The sequence below is a fragment of the Erinaceus europaeus genome, chromosome 2 (genome assembly GCF_950295315.1).
Source record: "Erinaceus europaeus chromosome 2, mEriEur2.1, whole genome shotgun sequence".
Lineage (NCBI taxonomy): Eukaryota > Metazoa > Chordata > Mammalia > Eulipotyphla > Erinaceidae > Erinaceus > Erinaceus europaeus.
In genome coordinates this window covers 3,071,124-3,098,480 of record NC_080163.1, presented here as the reverse complement: position 1 = coordinate 3,098,480, position 27,357 = coordinate 3,071,124, and the positions used below count along the sequence as shown (strand labels likewise).

The 27,357-nt window shown below is 50.9% G+C and overlaps 1 protein-coding gene across 3 annotated transcripts in view; it reads left to right on the top strand.

Moving 5' to 3' along the window:
• The first annotated feature begins 14,123 nt into the window (after positions 1-14,123).
• LMTK3 (lemur tyrosine kinase 3) overlaps positions 14,124-27,357 on the top strand; it is a 33,313-nt gene continuing 20,079 nt past the window's right edge. Inside the window, exons 1-6 of one of the 3 annotated variants that reach the window (XM_060173769.1) lie at positions 14,124-14,210; positions 16,274-16,391; positions 17,263-17,396; positions 17,653-17,803; positions 18,531-18,607; positions 19,045-19,163. In XM_060173769.1, the coding sequence (XP_060029752.1) occupies positions 16,316-16,391; positions 17,263-17,396; positions 17,653-17,803; positions 18,531-18,607; positions 19,045-19,163 (557 nt within the window). In that variant the 5' untranslated portion in view covers positions 14,124-14,210; positions 16,274-16,315. Of the gene's footprint in view, positions 14,211-15,990; positions 16,392-17,262; positions 17,397-17,652; positions 17,804-18,530; positions 18,608-19,044; positions 19,164-27,357 lie in introns of those variants that run through there. The other 2 variants (XM_060173760.1, XM_007536232.3) reach the window with 2 other exon arrangements.

Below are 27,357 nucleotides of genomic sequence, written 5' to 3'. Positions count from 1 at the left end.
TCAACGTGGTATCTTGTGCGTCTCTCTCGCCCTCCTCCACAGCAGTCTCTGAGTCTTTTTGCATAACCATTATGCAATTTCCCCAACCCTTCTAGGGGACATTTTCAGATAGAGAGAGGCAGAGGGAAGAAAGAAAGATAGCACAACATTGAAGCTTCCTCCGCTGCAGGACCAGGGTGGGAGGGGGGAGGCTTGAACCTGAATTTTCCACGTTAGCTGTCTCTCGGCCCTTGTGAACTGTTCACAGAACAGATGCACCACCACCACTGCCACCTCGTCTATCAAGTCCCTCTCTGCAGAGGACAGAGATGGCTTCCAGCCTGCATCACCTTCAGGTGGAGGGTGAGCAGAGAGGAATCAGCACCCAGGTGGCTTTTGTGAGATTCTCAGCAAACTTGCCCCTTAAGAGTGAAGCCCAGTGGGCTCATTCAGGCGCAGTGGCACAACCCAGCCTTGCCCTTCCCGCCTCAGCCCTGCTGCTACCCTCTCTGTCTCCTCTTCTCTCACAGGATGGGTTGGTAAGGTCAGCCTCAGGGTTTGGGAGGCACACGAGCAACTAAAGACATCCATATGTTTCTTTCTTTCTTTCTTTATTTATTCATTTCCAGAACATTGCTTAGCTCTGGCTGATGGTGGTGCTGGGGATTGAATCTGGAGTCTCAGAGCCTCAGGCATAAGAGTTTGTCTGCATAAACTTTTTTTTAACTTTTATTTATAAACAGGATAAATAAAGGATGTAAATTTTTATTTATAAAAAGTTTGCCTGTATAAACTTTATGCTATGCTCCCACTCTGATGACACATTTAAAAACCAAAGTCAATATTGATCCATTTAAGGATTTCTTTTTTTTAGAGAGAGAAATTGAGAAGGGTGAGGGAGTATAAGAAAGAGCATGTGGGGAGTCGGGCTGTAGCACAGCAGGTTAAGCGCAGGTGGCGCAAAGCACAAGGACCGGCATAAGGATCCCAGATCGAGCCCCTGGCTCCCCACCTGCAGGGGAGTCGCTTCACAGGCGGTGAAGCAGGTCTGCAGGTGTGTGTCTTTCTCTCCCCCTCTCTGTCTTCCCCTCCTCTCTCCATTTCTCTCTCCCCTCCCTCTCTCCATTTCTCTCTGTCCTATCCAACAACGACAACAACAATAACTACAACAATAAAACAACAAGGGCAACAAAAGGGAATAAATAAATTAAATAAATATTAAAAAAAGAGAGAAAGAGAGACGTCTACAGCACTGCTTCACCACTCTTGAAACATCCCCTGCCTGTTGCAGGTGGGGGCCGGGGGCTTGAACCTGGGTCCCTGTGCACCATAACAGGTGAGCTCAACCTGGCCCTCATGTAAGACCCGTGATCTTTTATCTTCAATCACTTTCCTTCTCACCTATCTTCCAAGTCCATACAAATAAGAGTATGTTTTGCCCTGTGAACGTCAATCACTACGCAGTCCAGGAGGTGGTGCAGTGGATAAGGCGTTGGACTTTCAAGCTTGAGGTCCCAAGTTGGATCCCCAGCATCACATGTGCCGAAAGGATACTATGGCTTTCTCTCTCTCTCTCCTCCCCCTCCCACCCCTCTCATTCATTAATAAATAATAAAACAGGGCTGGGGAGACAGCATAATGGGTATGCAAATAGACTTTCATGCCTGAGGCACCAAATGTCCCAGGTTCAACGCTCCAAGCACCAAGTGTCCCAGAATCATTATTTATATGCCAGAGCTGAGCAGTGCTCTGTTTAAGTACATAAATAAATAAATAGAAAGTGCACATGTTACAATGCACAAGGACCGGGTTCAAGCCCCTGCTCCCCACCTGCTGGAGAAAAGCTTCACAGGTGGTGAAGCAGGGCTGCAAGTGTCTCTCTGTCTCTCTCTTTCTCTATCTCCCCTTCCCTCTCAATTTGTGACTGACTTTAGCCAATAAATAAATATAATTTTAAAAATTAAAAAGAAAATAAACAGAAAGCTTTAAAAAATAAATCAGAGGGACTGGGTGGTAGCGCAGTGGGTGAAACTCACATGGCACAAAGCGCATGGACCATTTGAGATCCCGGTTTGAGCCCCGGCCTCCCCACCTACAGGGGGGGTCGCTTCATAAGCAGTGAAGCAGGTCTGCAGGTGTCTGTCTTTCTCTCCCCCTCTCTGTCATGCCCTCCTCTCTCCATTTCTCTCTGTCTTATCCAGCAGCAACAACAGCTATAACAATAATAATAATAACAACCACAACAAGGGCAACAAAATGGGAAAAAGAGCTTCCAGGAGCTGTGGATTCGTAGTGCTGGCACCGAGCCCCAGCAATAACCCTGGAGGCAAAAAAGAAAAAGAAAGAAAAGAAAAGTAAAAATAAATAAATAAGAGGGGCTGGGTGGTGGCACACCCACTCGAGCCCACCTGGTAACACGTTACCAATGCTGCAGGTGTCTCTCTCTCTCTTCTCTCTCTCTCAACTTCTCTCTATCCGATCACATAAAATAAGTAAATATGTTAAATAGAGTACGATCTAAGATTGGAAGAGACTGGGGTAGCTCCCCAGGCAGAGTGCACGCTTTGCCATGCCATAGGACTTGGGTTCAAGCCCCCGGTCACATGGAAACACCCGAATGGGGGCGTGGTTCAGGGGCTATGGAATGGCGCTCTGGTATCTTAAAAAGAAAGAGAAAGAAAGAAAGAAAGAAAGAAAGAAAGAAAGAAAGAAAGGAAGGAAGGAAGGGGAGCCAGGTGGTGGCACGGCTGGTTAAGCACACATATTATCAAGCAAGAGGACCCTGGTTTAAGCCCCCACTCCCCACCTGCAGGGAGGGGGCTGCTTCATGAACCCTGAAGTCTTCAGGTGTCCTTCTCTCCCTGTTGCTGAGGACTTATTCTGATGCAGTCTCCGCCCCCAGGTTTTTCTATGCCCCGCTAAATCCTAGAGTGCCCCCTTTCAACCAATCCTGGCCCTACACGGCACCCCTGGTTGTCGCCCAATAAAAAGCCCCCTCACCCCTCCCCTCTCTCTCTCTGGGCTCTCGGCTCTCCCTCTCTGAGGTCTCGCTCCCTGCTCTCCCCCCGTGGTCGGCCATTGCTGGCTGGCTCCACGTGGTCTGAACCCAACCTCCCCCCCATCCTATAATAAAGATCTGTGTACCCCTTTGCTCTGGACGTCCGCTCTCTTCTCCGCGGTGCAGCCCGACACCAGACCGCCTCAACAACATCTGGCGCCCATCGTGTTCCGTACCCACACCACTCCCGGCCTGAGGTCTCCGAAACCGCCCAGACACAGGTAAGTGGCATCCGCCCGCTTCTGTGGCCCCGCGTTTCCCTCCACCATGGGATTTTTTCCGTTTTATGAGGAGGTGTCCCAGACATTCTATCCTTCTCTCCTGGGACAGGCTTTCGATCTCAGAGATGCTTTAATTTTTGCTACACCATGGGTTCTCATGGCTATATTTACTATTTTCAGGATATGTACAAGGCCTCCTGCCAAAAGGTTAAGTGACCTTGAGGCTGAGATACAGGAGTTAAAGGATATTTGCTTAGGACTTAAACACCCTAAGCAATCTGCAGTCAGCCCCCAAACCACTGCCTCCGGGGACACGTGTTCGGTTTCTCCTGCGGCAGCTTCCGCTTCCACGACCCCTCCCCCCACTGCCCCTGAAGACACGTGTTTTGCCGCCCCTTTGACCCCTCCCCCAGCTGTCCCCACAGACACGTGTTCGGCTCCTTCTGCAGACAAGTGTTCGGTCCCTTCTGTGGCAGACACGTGTTCAGTTCCTTCTGCTTCTCTGGCCCCGCCCCCCGCTTCCCCTGAGGCTTCCGGTTCTCTAGCCCCTCCCCCTGCCGTTCCGGTTTCAGCTCCGCCCCCGGCCCCTGCCGCCTCGGTTTCAGCTCTGCCTGCAGCTTCCATTTTCCTGACCCCGCCCCCGGCCCCTGCTGCCGCCGTTTCAGCTCCGCCTGAGGCTTCCTCGTCCCTGACCCCGCCCCCTGCTGATACGTCACCATTAAGGGACCTAGTGACTGAGATACGAGAGCTAAAGGATATTTTTTCAGCACTTAAGGATTTTAAACCATGTGCAGCCCACCCCAGGAGCTCCATCCCCATAGATATGCGTTTAGTCTCCCCTGCAGCCACTACAGCAGTTTCTACTGAACTTTCCACTTCTGTAGCTCCCTCTCCCACGCCATCGGACCAAATCCACACATTCCCGGTAAACTTGGCCCCTTCTAAACAAAACCCTCAGCCGTGGCAGCCATATTCCTCGAAAGAACTTGGAACGCTCAGGCAAGCAGTCAGGGAGGACGGTATGCACTCTCCATGGACCAAGTCCGTTTTGAGAAGCTTTTACCAGCATTTAAATATACCACAAGACTGGAAAGAACTGGCTCGTGCTGCACTCCCAGACCCACTCTATCTTCAGTGGCAGGCATGTTTCCGCGATGAGTGCTCTAGGCAATCGCAGGAAAATAGTAACAAACAGGTAGAATGGAATTTTGATGCTTTGTTTGGAGCAGGAGCTTATGAATCTGGAGCTCAGCAGGCAGAAGCCAGGTTTCCAACTGGTTATTTTGAACAGGTACGCATCTGTGCAACACAAGCATGGGAAAGGGTGACCACACCTGATGTAGATCCATCAGCTCCCATTAACTCTTTTCACCAAGGCTCTGATGAGTCATTGGCAAGCTTCATCTCAAGGGTGAAGAGAAGCTTAGAGAGAAAGGTTTATAATCCTGACGTCCGCACACTACTCCTGCTCTCTATTGTCTGGGAAGGCATGACACCACAATTCCGTCAGGTATGCCTTAATCTTAAACACCTACACCCAGATAATTGGATTCTAGTGACACAGGAACTTACATCAGGCAATTATGGGACACCCGCTACGACGCAGGTCTATGCAGTTGCCCCACGTAAGCAAAACGGGGCCTGCTTTCAGTGCGGTCGCCAAGGACATTGGCGTAACCAATGTCCTGATAAGTTGCGACCACGCCTCCAGTCAGGGAAACCACGCCTCCAGCCAGAGCAACCCCGCTTTCAGTCAGGGAGCCAGAGACCACGTACTGTTTGTCCAAAATGTCGTAAGGGGTTTCATTGGAAGAGAGATTGTTGGTCCCAATTTCATAAAGATGGTTCGCCCCTGAATAGTACAAATTCGGGGCCTGAGATTTTGTGGACCACTCCTGTTTTAGAACAAGGTCACCCTTCTATGACAGTAAAGATAGGCAACATTCCTTTTAAATTTTTGGTTGAAAGGGGGCACTCTAGGATTTAGCGGGGTATAGAAAAACCTGGGGGCGGAGACTGCATCAGAATAAGTCCTCAGCAACATCTCCCCCTCTTCATCTCCCCCTCCCCTCTCAGTTTCTCTTTGTTCCATAGACTAAAAATTAGAGAGGAAACAAAATGGCAGCCAGGAGCAGTAGATTCATAGTGTGGACGCCAAGCCCCAGCAATAACCTTGGTGGCAATAAAAAATAATTAATAAATAAATAAAATAAAAAGAAAAATAGAATCTGCCATTGGGGTGAATCTGACAGATGGGACGTCTCAGTGAAACTTCTGCCATGGAGAGAGGGAGAGAGAGAAGGAGGGAGAGAGACAGAGACTTCTTTGACTGAGGACTGTTTTAACCACCCTTTGACCTTGGAACCACTCCAATAACTTCTTATCAAATCCACCCCAGTCCCTGAGCCTGAGGAGATAAGAAAAAAAATTTAAAAAAAAAAACAAAAAACAGAGGTTTGCCACAGCCAACCAATGGCCAGGAGGCCAGGACACCCCCAGAATCACTACTGTTCTGTGGTCTGGGACATGGCGCAGTGGATAAAGTACTGGGCACTCAAGCATGAAGTCCTGAATTCGATCCCTAGCAGCACATGTGCCAGAGTGATGACTGGTTCTCTCTCTCTCCTTCTTATATCCTCATTAATAAATATATATATATATATATATATATATATGTTGTTGTTATTGTTTTTGGTTTTTTATTTATTTTCCCTTTTGTTGCCCTTGTTGTATTATTGTTGTTATAGTTAATTATTCTTGCTGTCATTGTTAGATAGGACAGAGAGAAATGGAGAGAGGAGGGGAAGACAGAGAGGGGGTGAGAAAGACAGACACCTGCAGACCTGCTTCACCGCCTGTGAAGCAACTCCCCTGCAGGTGGGGAGCCAGGGTTCGAACCGGGATCCTTACGCGGGTCCTTGCGCTTGGCGCCACCTGCGCTTAACCTGCTGCGCTACCGCCCGACTACCAAATAAATATATTTTTTAAAAGAATCACTGTTCTGCACAAAAGTTGGAGAGTTTGGGTGGCTGGCCGGTGGCGCAGCAGGTTGAGCACACATGGTGCAAAGCGCACAAACCGGCTTAAAGATCCCGCTGCGAGCCCCTGGCTCCCCACCTGAAGGGGAGTCTTTACAGTCTTTCTCTCCTCTCTCCATTTCTCTCTGTCCTGTCCAACAATGATGACATCAACAACAATAACTACTACAACAAGGGCAACAAAAGGGGAAAAAAAGCAAATTTTAAAAAAAAGTTGAAGAGTTTGGAAGGCTTGGTGGGTTGTGTGGGCCCATCAACAGGACATTCAAACACAGGCCCAGAGTGAAGGCAAGTGATTGCAGGCTTCCTGGAGGACGGGGTGGTGTGTGTGTGTGTGTGTGTGTGTGTGTGTGTGTGTGTGTGTGAGTCAGTGAAATAGCTCACTTTGCAGGTCCAGACAGTGGTGCACCCCATTGAGCACACACATGTTATCACATGTAGGGATCCCAGTTCAAGTCTCTGGTGGCCACCTGCAGGGGCGGGGGGGGGGGGTTACTTCATGAGCAATGAAGCAAGCCTGCAGGTGTCTCTTTTTCTCTCCCCCTATCACCCCACCCCCCTTTCATTTTCTCTCTTGTCTTATCAAAGAAAGAAACATGAATAAAAAGGAAAATACATGGTGTATGCAAAATCAATACTGATTAGCCTCATGGAGACAACTTTCCCCCCATTATTTATTTATTTATTAATATATTTATTTATTTATTCCTTTTTGTTGCCTTTGTTGTTTTTTTATTGTTGTTCTTATTGATGTTGTTGTTGGATAGGACAGAGAGAAATGGAGAGAGGAGGGGAAGACAGAGAGGAGGAGAGAAAGACAGACACCTGCAGACCTGCTTCACCGCCTGTGAAGCGACTCCCCTGCAGGTGGGGAGCCGGAGGCTCGAACCAGGATCCTTACGCTGGTCCTTGCACTTTGCACCACCTGCGCTTAACCTGCTGCACTACCGCCCAACTTCCGCATTATTTATTTTATAGAGAAAAAGAGTGAAAGGGGAAGAGGGAGGTATGCCCTGGAGAAAGTAGTTTGTGCAAAGGTCCTGTGGCAGATCCTTGTCAGCACAGATTTCAAGGAACAGAGAGGAGGAATCCTGAGAGACCAGAGGTATATGTGTGAGGGTCAGGGATGAGGGCAGAAAAGCACTGAGACGGGAGCTGGGCAGTAGTGCAGCAGGTTGAGTGCACATGGTGCGAAGCACAAGGATCAGCCATAAGGATCCCGGTTTAAGCCTCCAGCTCCCCACTTACAAGGGAGTCGTTTCACAGGCAGTGAAACAGGTCTGCAGGTGTCTGTCTTTCTCTCCCGCTCTCTGTCTTCCCTCCTCTCTCGATTTCTCTCTGTCCTATCTTACAGTAACAACAACAGCTATGACAACAATAACAGTAAGGGGAGTCAGACAGTAGCGCAGCGGATTAAGCGCACATGGCGCCAAGTTTGAGGATTGGTGACATAAAGATCTGGGTTCGAGCCCCTGGCTCCCCACCTGCAGGGGAGTTGCTTCCCAGGCGGTGAAGCAGGTCTGCAGGTGTCTGTCTTTCTCTCCCCCTCTGTGTCTTCCCCTCCTCTCTCCATTTCTCTCTGTCCTATCCAACAACGACAACATCAACAACAACAACAATTACAACAATAAAACAACAAGGGCAACAAAAAGGAATAAATAAATATTTAAAAAACGGGGGTCGGGCAGTAGCGCAACAACTTAAGCGCACATGGCACAAAGCACAAGGACTGGCGGAAGGATCCCGGTTCGAGCCCCCGTTCCCCACCTGCAGGGGAGTCGCTTCACAGGCGGTGAAGCAGGTCTGCAGGTGTCTGTCTTTCTCTCCCCCTCTCTGTCTTCCCTCTTCTCTCCATTTCTATCCAACAATTTGTCCTATCCAACAACGAACGACATCAACAACAACAACAATAATAACCACAACAAGGCTGCAACAACAAGGGCAACAGAAGGGTGAAAGTATATTTAAAAAACAACAAACAAAAACAATAACAGTAACAACTACAAGGGCATCAAAATGGGAGAAATGGCCACCAGGAGCAGTGGATTCATTGTGCGGGCACCGAGCCCCAGCGATAACCCAGGAGGCAAAAAAGAAAAGAAAAGTAAAGAAAGCAAACAGCTGAGGAGTCAGAGAGGGGCGAGAGCTCACCTGATCAGACCTGCACCTCACCATGAAGCTTCAGGGACAGTCCACAGATGGTGAGCAGTGCTGTGGTGTCTTGCCCTATTCTCTGTCCCTCTCACTCGCTCTAGGTCTGTCTGTCTGTCTCTGTCCATATATATATATGAAATAATAAAAATAACTTTAAAATCCCACCCAACTGATGTGGGAGGTGTTCAGTCAATAAAGTATTGAATTCTCAAGTATGAGGTCCTTTTTATTTTAATTTATCAATTTCACAGAGAGAAATTGAGAAGGGAGGAAGAAAAGAGGGAACGGAAAAAGAGAGACACCTGCAGCACAGCTTCACTACCAGTGAAGCTTCCCCCCTGCAAATGGGGACCAGGGGCTTGAACCTGGGTCCTTGAGCACTGCAATGTATGTACTTAACCAGGTTCACCATTGCCTGGCCCCCAAGTATGGGATCTTGAGTTTGACTCCAGGCATCAAATGTCCCAGAATGATGCTTTGGTTTCTCTCTCTCTCACTCTCTAGCCTTCTGTCTGTCTCTCCCTTTTCCTCTCCCACTCTTTCTCTCTCATGAATAATTTTTTTTTTCCTCCAGGGTTATTTCTGGGCTCGGTGCCTACACCATGAATCCACCGCTCCTGGAGGCCATTATTCCCCCTTTTGTTGCCCTTGTTGTTGTAGCCTTGTTGTGGTTATTATTATTGCCATTGTTGATGTTGTTCGTTGTTGGATAGGACAGAGAGAAATGGAGAGAGGAGGGAAAGACAGAGAGGGGGAGAGAAAGATAGACACCTGCAGACCTCCTTCATGGCTTGTGAAGCCACTTCCCTGCAGGTGGGGAGCCGGGGGCTTGAACCAGGATCCTTCTGCCAGCCCTTGTGCTTTGCACCATGTGCGCTTAACCTGCTGTGCCACTGCCCAACCCCCGAATAAAAATATTTTTTCAAGTCTAAGATAAGAAATAGTGCTCGAGCTTTGAACTTAAAAACACGAGGTTCTGAGTTCAGTCCCTGGCACAATAACTACTAGGTTTTCTCTCTTTCATGTTCATAATCAAATAAAAAAAACAATAAAAGCCCACCAGGGAGTAGTGGAATCATACAAAGAGAGATCCTTATAGGGGGCTGGGCAGTAGCATACCTGGTTAAGTGCACATATTATCATGTGCAAGGACCAACTAGTAGAGCATATGGATTGCATTGTGAAAAGACCCATGTTCGAGCCCCTAGTCGGGGAGAAGCTTCATGAGTGGTGAAGCAGAGTTGCAACACTTTTCTCTCTCTCTCTCTCTCTCTCTCTCTCTCCCCCCCCCCTTTCCCTTTCAATTTCCTTTTTTAAAAAATTCTTTTCAATTTCCTTCTATCTCTATCAAGTAAGTGAATAATTTTTGAAAACAACTCTTTATATCTTTATCTGTTTAAATTAATGAGAGAAATACAGAGAGAAAGATAGAAAGAAAGAGAGACACCCCAATATTGCTCAGCTCTGGTTTGTGGTGTTGCTGGGAATCAAACCTGGGACCTCAGAGCCTTAGCCATGAGAGTCTGTTCATCACCACTGTGCTGTCTCCCCAGCACAGTATTATCGGTATTATTTTAAGATATATTTATTTTTAAATTTTTTACATTATTTATTTTCCCTTTTGTTGCCCTTGGTTTTTGTTGTTGTTGTTGTAATTGATGTCATCGTTGTTAGATAGGACAGAGAGACATGGAGAGAGGAGGGGAAGACAGAGAGGGGGAGAGAAAGACAGACACCTGCAGACCTGCTTCACCGCCTGTGAAGCCACTTCCCTGCAGGTGGGGAGCCAGGAGCTCGAACCACTGTCTTTATTCGGGTCCTTGCGGTTTGCGCCACCAGCGCTTAACCAGCTGCGCTACCACCCGACTCCCTACTTATGTATTTTTACAAGCGCTAGAGAGTAAGAGAGTGAGCGCAGAGGCACTGGAGAATCTGCTGGTGGAGTGGTACTGTATCTCTCTCTGTCTCTCCCTCCCATCTTCCTCTCTCTGTGGGAGGTGAAGCAGTTTAAGGGAAGAACAGCTCTGGAAAAGCTCTCTCTCCCCTGTGGTGGGGCTGCCCCTGAGCCTCAGGAACAATGGCAACACTGGCCTTGAAGGAGGCGGCCCATCCACCCACCCAGGCAGTGAGTGAGTAGTTAGTTACAAGCACAGGTAGAGTGAAGTGGCAGGGCGCTGGGAACGGCTAGAGGATAGACCCAGGGGACTATGGGGGCATGAGAAGAAACCGGAGTCACCAGTGACTGCAGGCTTTGGCCCAAGAACTGAGCCCCAGAAGCCACTGGTGGGGATAGGGGGGAGGGGTAGAACTATCCAGAATGTCCCAGGCTGTTTCACACCTCAGGGTCTGGATGCATTCAGGCCTGGAACACCCTCTCAGGCCTCTCGAAAAAGAAAGTGACAGTGTGGGGGTCAGTGGTTGCAAAACGGGTTAAGCACACATGGCGCAAAGTGCACGCACGGGCATTAGGATCCAGGTTCGAGCCCTGGCTCCCTAGCTGCAGGGAGGTTGCTTCACAAGCGGTGAAGCAGGTCTGCAGGTGTCTGTCTTTCTCTCCCCTTCTTTGTCTTCCCCTCCTCTCTCCATTTCTCTCTGTCTTATCCAACAACAATGACATCAAGAACAACAACAATGTTAAACAAGGGCAACAAAAGAGAAAATATTAGCTTCCAGGGGGAATGGATTCATGGTGCAGGCACAGAGGAAGATCTACCTGCGAACAAGCCCTGGCCCTCTCAACTTACATTGAAAATGGATTCCAGAAGAATTTAAAGATGGGTGCTGTCTTTGTTGATCTCACAGCAGCCTATGACACGGTCTGGCACCGTGGTCTCCTAGTCAAGATCTCAAGATGCCTGCCTCCATGGGTGGCCAACACTATATCGTTTCTTCTCCAAAACAGAAGATTCCGGGTGCATCTGGGTGACAAGTCTAGCAGATGGAGACTTGTCTCAAGTGGCCTCCCCCAGGGCTCTGTTCTGGCTCCTACGCTATTTAATATTTACATCAATGACTTCCCAGTAACTTCTTCAAGGAAGTTCATCTACGCCGATGACATCTGCTGTGCAACTCAGGCATCCAAGTTCGACATCCTTGAGGAAACACTCATGAAAGACATGTCTCTGATATCTGATGACTGTAAAAAATGGTGACTAATCCCTAGCACTGCAAAAACGGTATCATCTGTTTTCCATCTACACCATGCCTCGGCCTCGCGTGAGCTTAATGTGCAGCTTGGCGATACGAGAATCCGGCATGAAGCCCAGCCAGTCTATCTTGGCGTTACTTTCGATCGCACTCTGTCATTTCACGATCATCTCATAAAAACTGCAGCAAAGGTGGGCGCGAGGAATAACATCATTGCAAGACTGGCCAGCTCCTCATGGGGCGCGAGTGCTTCCACACTACAATCATCATCTCTGGCATTATGCTATTCCACTGCAGAATACTGTGCCCCAGTATGGTTCTGTAGCCCCCATGTCCACTTGGTCGATTCCAAATTATGTTCCTCCATGAGGATAATTTCTGGAACCATCTGTTCCACCCCAGTTCCATGGCTGCCAGTTCTTAGCAACATCGCCCCACCAGATATTCGTCGGGATGCGGCATCATCTAAGTTCATTTCCCACGTCTACGCTCGACCGGACCTGCCAATATACGCGGATATCTTCGCCCACCCTGTCCAATGCTTGACGTCTCGTCACCCAATCTGGTCCCCTACGCCTACACTGAACTTCTCTGTTCCAGACTCTTGGAAACAGAGTTGGCAGTCAGCTGAGGTAAAGAACAAAAACCTCATCACAGACCCCTGCAAGCGTCAACCCAGCTTTGACCTAGCACGTTATGATTGGGCCCTCCTCAATCGCTATCGAACAGGCCATGGCCAGGGCGCCGCTGTTCCATCGCTGGGGAGCCAGAGACGACCCAAACTGCCCCTGCGGCTACAGACAGACTATGACCCACATAGCCAACGACTGCCACCTCTCCAGATTCAAAGGAGGTCTCGAAAGTTTACATCAGGCTCAACCTGACGCTGTTGACTGGCTACGGAAGAAGGGCAAACGCTAGAAGAAGAAGCCCCAGCAATAACCCTGGAGGCAAAAAAAAAAGAAGGTGACAGTGGAGGGGGGGAGTAAAGGGAGGGATACCATAGGGCATCCCCTGGTGATGGAGAAAAGAGACGCTCCTCATGTGAAATGGGAGGCCAGAGTGCCTGCCTTGCTTGCATGGGTGAGTCCCTGGCTCCTCATCAAGACAAGAAAGAGGACAAGTAGGACATTGTCAATGGCACAGCAGCACTCTGGTCTCTGTCATAAAAGATGAAAAGAGGGAGTCAGGTGGTAGCTCAGCTGGTTAAGCGCATGTGGTGCAAAGCGCAAGGACCAGCATAAGGATCTAGGTTCCAGCCCCCGGCTCCCCACCCACAAGGGAGTCGCTTCACAAGTGGTGAAGCAGGTCTGCAGGTGTCTATCTTTCTCTCCCCCTCTCTGTCTTCCCCTCCTCTCTCCATTTCTCTCTGTCCTATCCAACAAGGACGACGACATCAGTAACAACAACAACTACAACAATAAAACAAGGGCAACAAAAGGGAATAAATAAATAAATAAATATATTTTTTAAAAGTTCCAAAAAAAAAAACAAAAAGGGCAACAAAATGGGGAAAATGTGGCAGCAGGCCTAGGGATGGCATCTTTGGTTAAGCGCACACATTACCATGTGCAAGGAACCCAGGTTTGAGCCCCTGCTTCCCGGCCTGGTGAAGCAGGTTTAAATCCTGCATGTACCACCGAGCTTCTGGTGAAACACACAGTATCCCTTGAAGAAATGTTTCTTGTATGAGAGGGCATCTGACTCAACCAATAGGGCATCAGACTTATATGCCTGAGGCTCCAGGTTCAATTCCCAGCACCACATGTAGTAGGACTCTAGCTTCTGTCTCTCAGTCTCCTATGAAATTGCTTTCTCTGTCATATGCAATAAATGGTCTAAATAAATAAATACTCCCTTTGAAAAAGTGAACAGATATTGAACCAGGATCAGAGTGAGATCAGCCACAGCGCCTGTGTTGCTCCCTGAGGTTGGAGAATTCTGAATTCTGTCTCCTTGTTTCCTAAAACCCAAACAAGGGACCACAGGATTTCTGTCACTTCCTTTCCACCTGCTGACTCCTCCAACCCTCAGGAGACTCGAGGCTGGATAAGCCAGAACTACATTTCCCATAATGCCGAAGAATTGGACTACATTTCCCGTGAGCCCCTGCCGCCTCCAGGTCCCCTGCCCTTCAGTCGCCCAGGCGGCCCCTCCCTCCCCAATGTGTCCTCTCTGCCCGCGCATTGGTCAGTCCTCCCCGCAGCCACGGGCTCCGCATCCCCCTTGCCCCCCCTTCTTCCGCAGTGAACGTGCCTCAGTTTCTCCAATGAGACCCCCCCCAGGAGACAGCGCCCCTCTCCTCCCCTGGGGCCGCAGATTGCCGGGGGTGGGTGAGTGGGGGGGGGGCTGCGTTCTGAATGCAGCTTGCAGCATTCAGCCCCCTGGTCACCGCTGCAGATTTAGGATGCAGAGCGTGGGGGACCCCCATACTGCGGGTGGGGCCAGCTATGCCACGGAGGGGGCATCTGGGAGCGACGCAACGTGGGTGCTCAGGGACTGCGCAGCGGGGGAGGGGCGGGGCGCGGGGTGCGTGCTTCCGGGGCGTCTGCGGATCGGGGTGCTGCGGGCCCGGGTGTGACCCCCGAGACGGCGGCCGGACGGGCTGGTGATGTATGCACCCTTGTCTGTTTTCCTCTGCGACCCCCCAGCAGGCGAGTTCCAGGCTCCCCACCCCACCCCGCCCCCGACCCCCCACACACACTGCAACTCTTGCCAGTTCGTTGCACTTCCTTTGGGCCTCAGTTTCCTCATCAGTGCAATGGGCTTGTAAAAGCACTGGAGGACGTGCGCGGAAGGCCTAGCAGCTGAGCACAAATAAAGAAAAGACGTGTCGCGTGCCCGTGTGTGAGACGGGTGTGCGGGCCTGTGCGGGTTGAGGGGGGGAACCACCTGTGACATGGGTCCATCTGCCATACATTTATATGTTGTTTTGGACATGGTTTGTGTAGCTTGCTTGCTTGATTCATTCATTCATTCATTCATTCATTCATTCATTCATTCATTCATTTTTACCAGAGCACCTCTCAGCTCTGGCTTATGGTGATGCTGGGAATTGAACCTGGGACCCTGTGCCGCCTCAGGTATTAAAGTCTGTTGCATAAACACGATGCTACTACTCACAATGGTTAATGTAACTTTGTATGTGTCATTCTGTGTGTTGTGTGTATTTCTGGATGTGAGCTGTGTCTGCCCGTGTGTGTGTGTGTGTGTGTGTGTGTGTGTGTGTATTTTTACATGAGTCAAATGTTAATAATATATATATATATGTATCATGGCCAAGGGGGGTTGTGGTGGATCAGCAGGCTTGTGAGCAGGAGATCCTGAGTTTGATTCTTGGCATTACATGTGCCATAATGATGCTCTGATTCTCTTTCTAGCACTCTCTAATTATTAAGTAATTCATTATTATTATTATTATTATTAAGGGCTAATGGCTGGGGAGACAGCACAGTGATTACTCCAAATAGACTTCCATGCTTGAGACACCAAAACTTCCATGATCAATCCCCAGCACCACTATATGCCAGAGTTGAGCAGTGTTCTAGGAAAAAAAAAAAAAAAGTAAATAAATAAGGGCTGGGGAGATTTCACAGTGGTTGTGCAAAAGACTTTCATGCCTGAGGTCCCAGGTTCAATCCCCAGCACTGCCACAGCTAGAGGTAAACAGTGCTCTGGTAAAAATTAGTGAAGTTACATGTGTACCTTCCATAGATATACGATTATGTGTATTGGTGAAAGTGAAATATGACTAAGACATGCATCTAGCTGTGTCTGTGTGTGTGTGTGTGTGTGTGTTATGTTCTTTGTCGCCTGTTTGTCTGCACATGTCCGGGCATGTCACTGCTGCATGGACGTGGGTCTGTGTCTGGGGCTTATGTGTCAGCAGTGTGGGACCCACTTTGTCCAGGGCGTGTGTGTGTGTGTGTGTGTGTGTGTGTTGCATGGACTGTGCATCTGGGCCGGGGGCTGGCCTCCCTGTGTGTTCCCGGCTCAGCCTGTCATCCCTGCATCTTTGTGTGTGACGTGGACGTGTCCTCGTCTGCCGATGACTGTCCACCTTTGTATGTGGGATGTTTTGTCAGCCAGGGTCCCCAAGACGTGTGCCAGCCAGGGGTGGGCCGAGTGGGGCTGCTGGCCTCTGCATCCAGGCGAGTGGCACTTGGTCTCTGGCAAGTCACAGCCGTGTCCGGGCCAGGCACTGTGGGCCCTGTGGTCTCCCCCTCCCACCACCGCCACTGAGGGTCTCCTGGTCCCAGTCTGTCCCTCCCCCGCCCCTCCCTCCTGGCAGCCAATGCTACTGGGGAGCCTGTTGCCATGACGACACTCCATCCTCCCTCCATCCTCTCTCCTCCCACCTTTCCTCTGACAGGCTGTCCTCTCCCCCAATCCCCACTGTCCTCGGGGGCGGGGCCCTCATTCTCTGTACCCCCAATCCAAACCTCTCCCCCTCACCCCAGCAACCCCGGCTCCCCAGCTCCTCTCCTCTGTCCGCCTCTCCATCCCTTCATCTGTCTGTCCCTTCAGAGAGGGGGAGGGGGTTACCTAAGCCACTAAGCAGCCCCTCCCTCCCCCTGTCCTGCGTCTCCTGCCCCTCTCTTGGGCCGGGGGGGAGGCCAGGGTCGTGCGGGTCCCCATGGCTGGGGGCTGAGGGCCCGCCCCCCCCTCCTCCCCAGCCGCCACCACCTGCACCTTCCTTCCATCCATCCGGCGACAAGATGCCTGCCCCAGGCGCCCTCGTCTTCCTCGCGGCCCTCTCCTCCTCCTGCTGCCTGGCGTCCCCGGCCCACCCCGGTGAGTCTGTCCGTCTAGCCAGCCGTCTGTCTGGGACCCCCTCAGCCCGGCCGGGGTCTGCGCGCTGCGGGACCCGGGCTGCGGCCGTCTTGCGCGCTCAGCTCCCCGCAGCGGCCCGCGGGGCGGCGGGGACGGTGCCTCTGGCAGCAGGGCCTGTGGGAGGCAGGCTGGCGGCTGGGTGGGGAGGGGGTCCCTACGTTAGGCAACATGTGTGTGCACACGCGTGTGTGCATGCAGGTGTGTGCAGGGAGCCTGTGGGGAGCGAGGGGGCACAGGGGAGGGACACTGTTTCTAAGGGGGACACGGCACTGGAGGCTGGTTCCAGCTTTGGAGGAGACCAGGGCTTGCGGAGTTCCCAATCCGGGGCTGGGGACAGGGCGTGTGTGTGCTCCCCGCGCCCCTAAAAAGAGATGGGTGTCAGCCCCGCTAACTAGAGGGCCCGGTGTGAGGCAAGAATCCCCTCCCAGTCTGCAGCTGGGGGGCTCGTCCGCTTCCCCAAAGAGGAGGTGATGAGGTTGTCAGTGCGAGCGTATTTTAAATTCTCCGAGCTTCAGGCTCCACAATTACTCGGCTTTCTCTTGATTCTATCTGGAATTCATCCAGTGCAGGGGGTGAGGTTATGGTATGTGTGGGGCGTGAGAGGTCCCCAGTTTGGGGGGACGAGCAGGACCCCACCCCCAACCTGACCACCTGAGATGGCCCTAAACTACAACTCCCATAATGCCCTGGACCACCCTGCTCCGCGGCCAAAAGGCCCCTGTGTGCTGAGCATAATGGGAGTTGTAGTTCGAGCCCGGGGTGGGATGGGAGGGGCATGGACGCCGGCAGCCAGGACAGGCAGCGGGACCCCAGCCCTGCCCTTTGCCTGCAGATGGATTCGCCCTGGGCCGGGCCCCTCTGGCTCCTCCCTATGCCGTGGTTCTCATTTCCTGCTCGGGCCTGCTGGCCTTCATCTTCCTCCTCCTCACTTGCCTGTGCTGCAAACGGGGCGATGTTGGTTTCAAGGTGAGGTGCGCTGTGAGGGGGTGGAGGGACACGACAGGGGTGCAAAGGCAGGAAGACTCCCGCCAGGCCTTCTCCTCCAGTACCCACCACCACCACCAGAACCACACAAACACACGTTGGCCAGATCTGAAGCTTTGGATGGAAATCAGGCTGGGATGGGCTGGGATGTGGGGTGCATTCAGAGAAAGATGGGGCGACGCACACAAGGAGAAACTTTTGTCTCAGCCTTGTGCTCTCTCCCTCCTCTGGGCCTCAGGAGTTTGAGAACCCTGAAGGGGAAGATTGCTCTGGGGAGTACACTCCCCCAGCAGAGGAGACCTCCTCCTCACAGTCGCTGCCTGATGTCTACATTCTCCCACTGGCCGAGGTCTCCCTGCCCATGCCAGCCCCGCAGCCTGCACACTCAGGTACCTCCCCACACCCCTTTGGGAACAGGGTGGAAGCTCCCCAGCACCCGGCCCCCATAGCCAGGCCACTGAGGGCAACTGGAAGTGGTGGGGAACCCCTGGAATCTTGCAGAGAGCCCCCCTTTTCCCCACCTCCAAGAGCCAAAGTACCCCCCCCATGAGAGTCAGGGTGGCACAGAAACTGAGCTAGGGAATGGGGAGACAGCATAACAGTGGTGCAAAAAGCCTTTCAATGCCTGAAGCTCCGAAGTCCCAGGTTCAGTCCCTGGCACCACCATAAGCCAGAGCTGAGCAGTGCTCTAAGAAAAAGAAAGAAGAAGGAGAAATGAAAACTGAGCACAGCCCTGGCCCTGTCCACTGGGAACGTCAGTATCTTCATCAGGAAGGCAGAGTGGAATTTCCTTCGTGGAAGCTACTGCCTACCCCCAGCCTAGATTTTGGGGTTCTGATGGAGCAGTCACTAGAGAGAGCAGCTTGGGTCTCAGTCCCAGAGGCCAGCAAGTGGCAGGCTAGAGCTATGTCGGGGCCCCAGGGCCTCCAGAGAGGAAGGATGGATTGGATGCTGGAATCCTGTGTGTTGGGGGGTTGGGGGGGGCCAGGGTCAATGAGGAGGCCGAGGTTCTATCATGGCATGTTGGGGCAGGCGGGGCTACAGTCCTCACTGAACTAGGGGTGCTGCTGGCACTTGGTACAGGGGTCTCCTTCTTCTGCTGCCACCCCCCCATAGACATGACCACCCCCCTGGGCCTCAGCCGCCAGCACCTCAGCTATCTGCAGGAGATTGGCAGTGGCTGGTTCGGCAAGGTGAGTGGGGCTGGGGGGCTCGTCCTCAGGAGGGGGCGACGTCCTGTCCGTGTCCATTCACTTCATCTGCCCTCCCCCCACCTGCCCCCCTGTGGCCCCCCCATCACATCACCGCTACCCTCCACCTCTCACCTGCTCCCCCTTCCACGCCCCCCCACTCCTGTCGGTCAGCGCCTCCCACCTCACTCCATTGACCACTCCGCCTGGCCACCCGGCTCTCCACGCGTCCGTCTGTTCATCCATCCATCCATCCATCCCTGCGTCCGTCGGACTCTGGGCCCGTGAGTCTTTCCCACTGCCCTCCGCCTCTGGTGGGGGCCGAGGGTAGTGAGCCAGAAGGGGGGCGTGGACAGGGGGGAGCGGGCTGGGGGGCAGCGTGGGCTGGGGGCCGGGGCTGAGAGGCCCACCTGCTCTGACTCCCCGGACCCCTCGGCCAGGTGATCCTGGGAGAGATCTTCTCCGACTACACTCCCGCCCAGGTGGTGGTGAAGGAGCTGCGCGCCAGCGCTGGGCCCCTGGAGCAGCGCAAGTTCATCGCAGAAGCGCAGCCCTACAGGTATCGGCTTAGCGCCCCCTGGAGGTGGCATGTGGGGCTGAACGACTTGGCTGAGGATCCAACCCCCTTCAAATCCTGGCTCTCTCAGGCTGGGGACAGAGAATGCTCCAGGGAAGCCTCAGGGCCTTCTTTGTGGGGGCAGAACCGGGGCTTTGCGATGAGAGGAGCTGGCAGATGAGGGTTCAGGCGCTGACCTTGATGCCTAGCCTGGCCCACTATGACCCTCAGTTATCTTCCTGTGCAAATCCTTGTGCTGGCAGCCTAAGAGGACATGGGATAAACGCCTAGGAGGCACAGGGTGCTTGGCAGTGGTAGCGACCTTACCCAGACCCTGCTGGTGGGTGAAGAAGTTAAGACACAGCGCCACCCACCAGGACCCTCAGTAGATAACCACCCCCCATGGCCACTTTATCACTGTAAACCCCCCCCCGCCCCCGGGTCTGGGAAGACAAGCCCTGGACCCTGAAGAGTCTCTCTTGGTGGGGGGATAGCTTAGTGGTTATGCAAAGAAGTTCTCCTGGTTCAATCCCCTACACCACTATAAGCCAGAGCTGAGCAGTGCTCTAGGGAAAAAAAAATAGTAATAATAAACAAAGGAGTTTTCCTCCACCCGGAATACTTCTAATATAAAGATACAGGTCTGGGATACACATACTTGCTGCATAAATGCAGGTGAGGCTGGAAGTGCCTGCCGCCAGGAGCATGTGAACACAGAGACCCCGGGGTCGGGTGGTGTCACACCTGGCTGAGCACACACGTTCCAATGTGCAACAACATGAGTTCGAGCCCCCAGTCCCTACCTGCAGGGGGAAAACTTTTGGCGTGGTGAATCAGGGCTGCCAGTGTCTCTCTATTTCTCTCCTTCTCTATCACCCCCTTCCCTCTCAATTTCTAGCAGTCTCTAAGTAGCTAATAAATAAATAAAGATCATTAAAAAAATTAAGAAATGAAACACAGAGAGTCCTTCATCAGGAAGCTGTAAAAGTGGATTTCCCCAGAGAGTCACAGCCATTGAATTCTGCCACTCTCTGGCTCCTAAACCTCCCACAGCTCCCTGCTGACTGCAGGGCAAATTCCTAGCCCTTTCTCCAGCCCACAGGCCCTGACATAGCTCCCTTCCTGCCTCTGCACCCCAAGCTCCAGCCATTCTAGCTGACCCACCTTTACTTTTATTTATTTATATTTTGTATTAGATAGGACAGAGAAATTGAGAGGGGAGGGGGAACTAGAGAGAGGAAGAGACAGACACCTGCAGACTTGCTTCATTGTTCATGAAGCGGACCCCCTGCAGGTAGAGAGTGGGGGGCTGGAACCCAGATCCTTGTGTTCCTATCCACCTTTCCTGCCTCACCCTTCCTGCAGGTCACTATGGCAGGCTCCAGCGATCAGAGCTCAGAAAGCCTCCCCCAGTCTAAGTTGGGGTGCTCCCAGGAATCCCTACCACTTGAGATTGTGGGTTTTCTTCATAACACATGGCCTAGCTTGTCAGGAGTTTACTTGTCCACTTATTTGCCTGACAACCATGAGCCATCTGTGTATATTTAGATGTTTTTATTTTATTTATTGGATAGAGACAGAAATTGAGAGGGAAGGGGGGAGACAGAGAGAGGAAAAGAGTGACCTGCAGGGGGCCAGGTGGCGGCTCACCTGGTTGAGCGCACATGTTATAGTGCGCAAGGACCCAGGCTCGAGCCCCCGGTCCCCATCTGCAAGGGGAAACCTTCACAAGTGGAGAAGCAGTGCTGCAGGTATCTTTCTGTCTCTCTCCCTCTCTATCACTCCCTTCCCTCTCAATTTCTGACTGTCTCTATACAACAAATAAATAAAGATTAAAAAAAAATTTTTTTATAAAAAGTGGCCTGCAGACCTGCCTCACTACTCGTGAAGTCTTCCCCCATACAGGTGGAGAGTGGGGACTCAAACCCCTGTCCTTGTGCATGGTAACGTGTGTGCTCACCCAGGTGTGCCACTGCCTGGCCTCCACGTATACTTCAGTCTGTTGATGTGCCGTTGCTGGAGCTTCACTGCTCCAGGCTGACTTTTTCAGACAGAAGAGAGGCAGAGGGAGAGAGGGAAAGACACCAGAGCTTCCTCCAGTGCTGGGGGTCAGGATCAAACCTGGGTTGAGAACATGGCAAAGCAGCGCACTATCCAAGTAAGCTACCTGGCTGGCCCAAAGTGTATTTTGAAGTGTGTGTGTGTGTGTGTGTGTATGTGTGTGTGTGTGTGTGTGTGTGTGTGTGTGTGTGTGTGTGTGAATGTAATATGATTCTATTAGGGATTTCATAATGGTTTGTAAGACCGTGCTTCCAAGCCACACCTACCACCAAAGTTCTGTGCTCCCCCTCATGTGTTTTGATTTTTTTATTTATTGTTTTTGTTTTTGTTTTACCAGAGCACTGTTCAGCTCTGGTTTATGGTGGTGCAGGGGATTGAGCCTGGTAATATGGAGCCTCAGGCATGAAAGTCTCTTTTGCATAACTAGTCTGCTATCTACCCCTGCCCTTATTGGTTTGGTTTTTTTACAGGCTAAGGGGGAAATGGGGAGAGAGAAAGAGAGACACTTGTAGCCCTGCTTCACTGCTCCTACGCCTCCCCCCTCCCCCCTCCACAGGTGGGGACCAGGGGCTTGAACCTGGGTCCTTGATCATGGTAACATGTGCACTCAGACAGGTGCACCTCCACCTGGCCTCCTGTATTATTATTTTGAATGAAGTTCTGTCTGGGGAATGAACTGAGAGCAACGGGCATGTATAATGTCACAGAGAGAGAATTTTCATTATTTTTCTAAAAAGATGCCTTTTATTGATTATATATGAGGGTTCCACATGAGGCAGAGAGAAAGAGGAGACACACCGCTCTGCACATGCAGTGTTGAGGGTGGAACCAGATGCCTCAGGCTGGAGACTCTGATACCCGCCCAGTTGAGCCATTTCCCCAACTGAGAAGTTTTCATTGTTTTTTGAGAGAGAGAGTGAGAGAGAGTAGTAGAGACACCATGACTCTGCTCCACCATCCCGGATGCCTCCATGTGGTACTAGGATTCAAACTCGGGATCTCAAACACAGTGGGGCATACACCCCCTGAGCTGTCTCCTAGCCCCCCTCATTTTTTTAAGTTCATCATAATACAAGTACAATGAAAGTTCATCTCTCAGACAGGGGAAGACAGCACAACGGTGATCCCAAAAGACTTTCATGCCTGAGCCTCTGAAGTCCGAGGTTCAATCCCTAGCACCACCATCAGCCAAAGCTGAGCAGGACTCTGGGAAAAGAAAAAGAAGAAAAGAAAAAAAAAAAAATCATCTCTTGCCCGTTTCAAACATTTAGTAGCCCCCTCTGGCCAGCAGTTCCCAGGGTTCACAGCTCAGAGCTAGGATTCTATTCCCATCACAGAATTTCTGGACTATTTTGCCAGAAAGACTAGTATACTTCCCCGGCAGCTCAGTGTGCACCTCTTAGTCTTACTTCAGCTCTCTGTCAGTTTATCCTCCATAGATGTTTGCTAAGTGAACCACAGACCTAGCTAGGGCCCAGCACTCACTCTGCCTCGGTGAGGAGCTGTGTGGCCCTGGGCAGGTCACCGCACCTCTGCGAGCCTCCATTTCCACCTAAGCAGATGAGAAGCCCTTCCCTGCCGCAGGGCTGTCGGGAAACTCTGCTGACAGGAGTGGCCTGGACTGCGTGGGGCAAAGCCATCTTCCTTTTTTTTTTTTTTTTTTTTTTTTTGCCATCTTCCTTCTATGCATCTTCCATGTTAAGTCTCCCCAGCTGGTTTTTATCTCTTTTTGAAGATGACTTTTTAAAATTTTTTAAATTATCTTTATTTATTGGATAGAGATAGCCAGAAATTAAAAAAAAAAAAAAAAAAAGGTGAGGGGTGATAGGGAGAGAGGCACCTGCAGACCTGCCTCACCACTTGTGAAGCTTCCCCCCTGCAGGTGGGAAACGGGGCCTCAAACCTGGATCCTGGAGCATGGTAACGTGTGTGTTCAGTCAGGTGCGCCCCCACCGCTGCCCCTGAAATTTTATTTATGAGAGAGAGAGAAATAGAAAGAGAGAGAGAAGGAGCCAGGCTGTGGCACATACCTGGTTAAGCACTCACACTACACAAGGACCCAGGTTCAAGCCCCTGGTCCGCACCTGCAGGGGGAAAGCTTCAGAAGTGGTTAAACATGGCTACAGGTGTCTCTGTCTCTTTCCTTCTATTAACCCCTCTCCCTCTCAATTTCTCTGTCTCTATCCAATAATAACTAAAGAAAGAAAGAAAGATGGGGGCGGTGGTGGTGCACCTGGTTGAGCGCACATGTTGCAGTGTGTAAGGACCTAGGTTCGAGCCCCCGGCCCCCACCTGCAGGAGGAAAGCTTCACAAGTAGTAAATCAGGGCTGCAGGTGTCTCTCTGTCTCTCTCCCTATCACCCCCTTCCTTCTCAACTTCTGGCTGTCTCTATCCAAATAAATAAAGATAATTTAAAAAAATATATATTTAAAAGAAAGAAAGATGGGGGGGAGCATCATTGTGGTATATATAATTCCAGGGATCGAACTTGGGACCTCATGTTTGAGAGTCCAACACTTTATCCACCGCACTGCCTCCTGGGCGGCCTATTTTCAAGCCCCGGTACCCTGTCAGGCACTTTGGGAAGGCTGGGTCTTATGCTTCCCCACCCCAGCAGAAGCAGGCAGCACTCTGAGCGCAGGTGGACAAAGGCACACAGAGACGTGGGAGCTCTCCAGGCCCCGAGCAAGCAGCAGCACACCCTGCCCTAAACTGGGCCCTGGGCTGCAAGCCAGGACTGCTCCCAGCTTCCCACCACCTCCTTGGCTATGGATCAGGGGAAAATATTTGTTTATTTGTCTATTCATTGGTCATCACCTGGGTTTCACTGCTCTAGGCCCTGTTTATTTGTTTGTTTGTTCGTTACTGGATAGAGACAGAGGAATGGAGATGGGAAGGGAAGATAGGGAAAGAGAGAGACACCCGCATCCCTGCTTCACCACTCGTGAACCTGGGTTCAAATAAGCTATCCAAGTGACTTATCCTGCCAGCCATCATATTTATTTGCTTATTTACTGTTTTATTGTATTTTATTCTGCTTATATTTGATAGGAGAGAGAAATCAAGAGGGGGGGAAGATAGGGAGAGGGAGAGAGGGAAAGAGAGGAGAATGCAGCACTGCTTCACTACTTGTGAAGCTTCCCCCCTGCAAGTGGGGACCAGAGGCTTGAACCTTGTGCATGCAACTTTGTGCATGAAAATCTGTGTGCTAGGGGGGCCGGGCAGTGCGGCGGGTTAAGCCCACCTGGCACAAAGCACAAGGACAAGCCTAAGGATCTGAGTTCGAGCCCCCGGCTCCCCACCTGCATGGGAGGGTTGTCTCACAGATGGTGAAGCATGTCTCTCCCCTTCTGTCTTCCCCTTCTCTCTCGCTTTCTCTCTTTCCTATCCAACAACAACAGCAATAAACAACAACAAGGGCAACAAAAAAAGGGGAAAAGGGCCTCCAGGAGCAGTGGATTTGTAGTGCAGGCACCATCGAGCCCCAGCGACAACCCTGGAGGCAAAAAAGAAAATATGTGTGCTCAACCAGTGCACTCTCGCTCACACACCCCTTTTTATGATGTATTTTTTAACATTTGAGGGGACAGTCCCAGGAAGTGGCGCAATGGCTAAAACACTGGACCGAAGAGCGTGAGGCCCCAGATTTGATCCCTGGTGATCAAAGTGATCAGAGTGATGCTCTGGTTCTCTAGTTAATAAATAAATCTTTAAAAATATTTTTTCGGGAGTAGGGCAGTAGCACAGCAGGTTAAGCGCAGGTGACACAAAGCGCAAGGACCAGCATAAAGATCCAGGTTCGAGCCCCCGGCTCCCCACCTGCAGGGGAGTCGCTTCCCAGGCGGTGAAGCAGGTCTGCAGGTGTCTGTCTTTCTCTCCCCCTCTCTGTCTGCCCCTCCTCTCTCCATTTCTCTCTGTCCTATCCAACAATGACGACATCAATAATAATAACTACAACAATTAAAAACAACAAGGGCTACCAAAGGGAATACATAAATATTAAAAATACATTTTTTCTTCTTTCTACTTTATTTTCTTTGTCTATTGAAGATTGCTGCTATATTTAATATTTATATCTCTTTTAATATTTCTGTTTTATTTTAATGAGAGAAGATACTGAGAGAGAAGAAAGAGAAGGAGGGAGAGAGAGAGAGAGAGAGAGAGAGAAAGAAGCCAGAGTACTGCTCAGCTCTGACTTCTGCCGGTGCTGGGAATTGAACCTGGAACCTTGAAACCTCAGACATAGAAGCCTTTTTTGCAAAACAATTATGTTTTCTACTCAGCCCAAGAATTATATTTCTTAGAAAATTGTTTACTGAGAGAGGGAGTGGGAGAGACACCAGTACTGCTCAGCTCTGGCATAAGGTAGTGCTGGAGACTGAGCCCAGGGCTTCTGTGGGCTCAAACATGGATGTTATGCTCTGACAGCCTGAGTTAACTCCCTTATTTAGTTTAAGTGAGAGAGTGAGTGAAGGAGGCAGGCCAGGTAGTGATGCATTGGTTTAGTGCACACATTGCAGTGCACAAGCACCCAGGTTCAAGCCCCTGGTCCCCACCTGCAGGGGGAAAGCTTTGCAAGTGTGAAGCAAGGTGTCTCTCTGTCTCTCTCCCTCTCTGTCTCTCCCTCCCCTCTCAGTTTCTATCTGTCTCTATTCAATAATAAATAAATAAAAATATTTTGGGAGTCAGGCAGTAGTGCAGCGGTTTAAGCACACGTGATATAAAGCACAAGGACCAGCGTTAAGGATCTCAGTTCGAGCCCCCGGTTCCCTACCTGCAGGGGAGTCGCTTCACAGGCGGTGAAGCAGGTCTGCAGGTGTCTGTCTTTTTCTCCGTCTCTCTGTCTTTCCCTCCTCTCTCCATTTCTCTCTGTCCTATCCAACAACAACAACAACAACAACAATAACTACTGCAAAATGCAAAAACAACAAGGGAAACAAAAGGTAAAATAAATAAATTTTAAAAATTAAAAAGTTAAAAAATATATTTTGAGAGAGGGAGAGAAGCACAGCTCAGTTTTGGCTGGGGGTGGAAACTGGCTTCAGAGCCTCAGACATGTGAATATTGGTACACTGACACAATCCTACCTTCCCTTCCTAAAAGCCTTCATTATTTATTCCCTTTTGTTGCCCTTGTTTTATTGTTTTGGTTATTATTGTAGTTGTTACTGATGTTGTCATTGTTGAATAGGACAGAGAGAAATGGAGAGAGGAGGGGAAGACAGAGAGGGGGAGAAAAGACAGACTCCTGCAGACCTGCTTCACCGCCTGTGAAGTGACTCCCCTGAAGGTGGGGAGCCAGGGGCTTGAACCAGGATCATTACACCAGTCCTTGTGCTTTGCCCCATGTGTGCTTAACCTGCTGTGCTACCACCCAACTCCCAAAGCCTTCATTTTTAAAATAGTTTTAAATTTATTTGTTATTTCAGAGACATAAATCAAGAGGGAAGACACATATAGAGAAGGAGAGAGACACTTGGAGCCACTGACTGTCTCACCACTTGTGAGGTGACCCCCCCCCCGCAGGTGGGGGCTGGGGCCTTGAACTTGGGTCCTTGTGTATATTTATTAAACATCTACTAGTCTGGACATAGGGGACAGAGAGCCCAAGTCTCCTTCCTAGTAGAGCTCACCATTTAGCCGTGGAGTACCACAACAAACAAAGACAGAAAGAACACAGATCAGAGAATTCCACCAGGAGGGAGTAAGGCAGCGCTTGATGGTGACGGGAGGGCTGGGGGCTGGGTTGATCTGGAGGGATCGACCACAAACACATCAGTCATGCACATGAGCCTTGCAAAGCATTGTGGGAAGTTCATCCCAACCATTGGGAAGAGCAGGTGCAAAGGCCGGGAGGCAAGAACATGCAGACACAAGGCAGCTCGATCGAAAAGTCAAGCAGGATGCTAGAACGCTACAAAAAAGCAAGAGCAAGGATCCTGCACTGTGCACCAGCTGACGGAGGCGGCGGGGGTGGGCGAAGATCTCTGTCACTGTCCCCTTGTGATTGTAGAGGGAAACTGAGGCAGGGAGAGGTGGAGCAGCTGCTCTGGTGTCACACATATGGGGAAAGGTTGGACTCGGGGCTTTGCAGCCACTAGCCTGGCTCTTGCCTACAATAGGGGTACCCTCATTG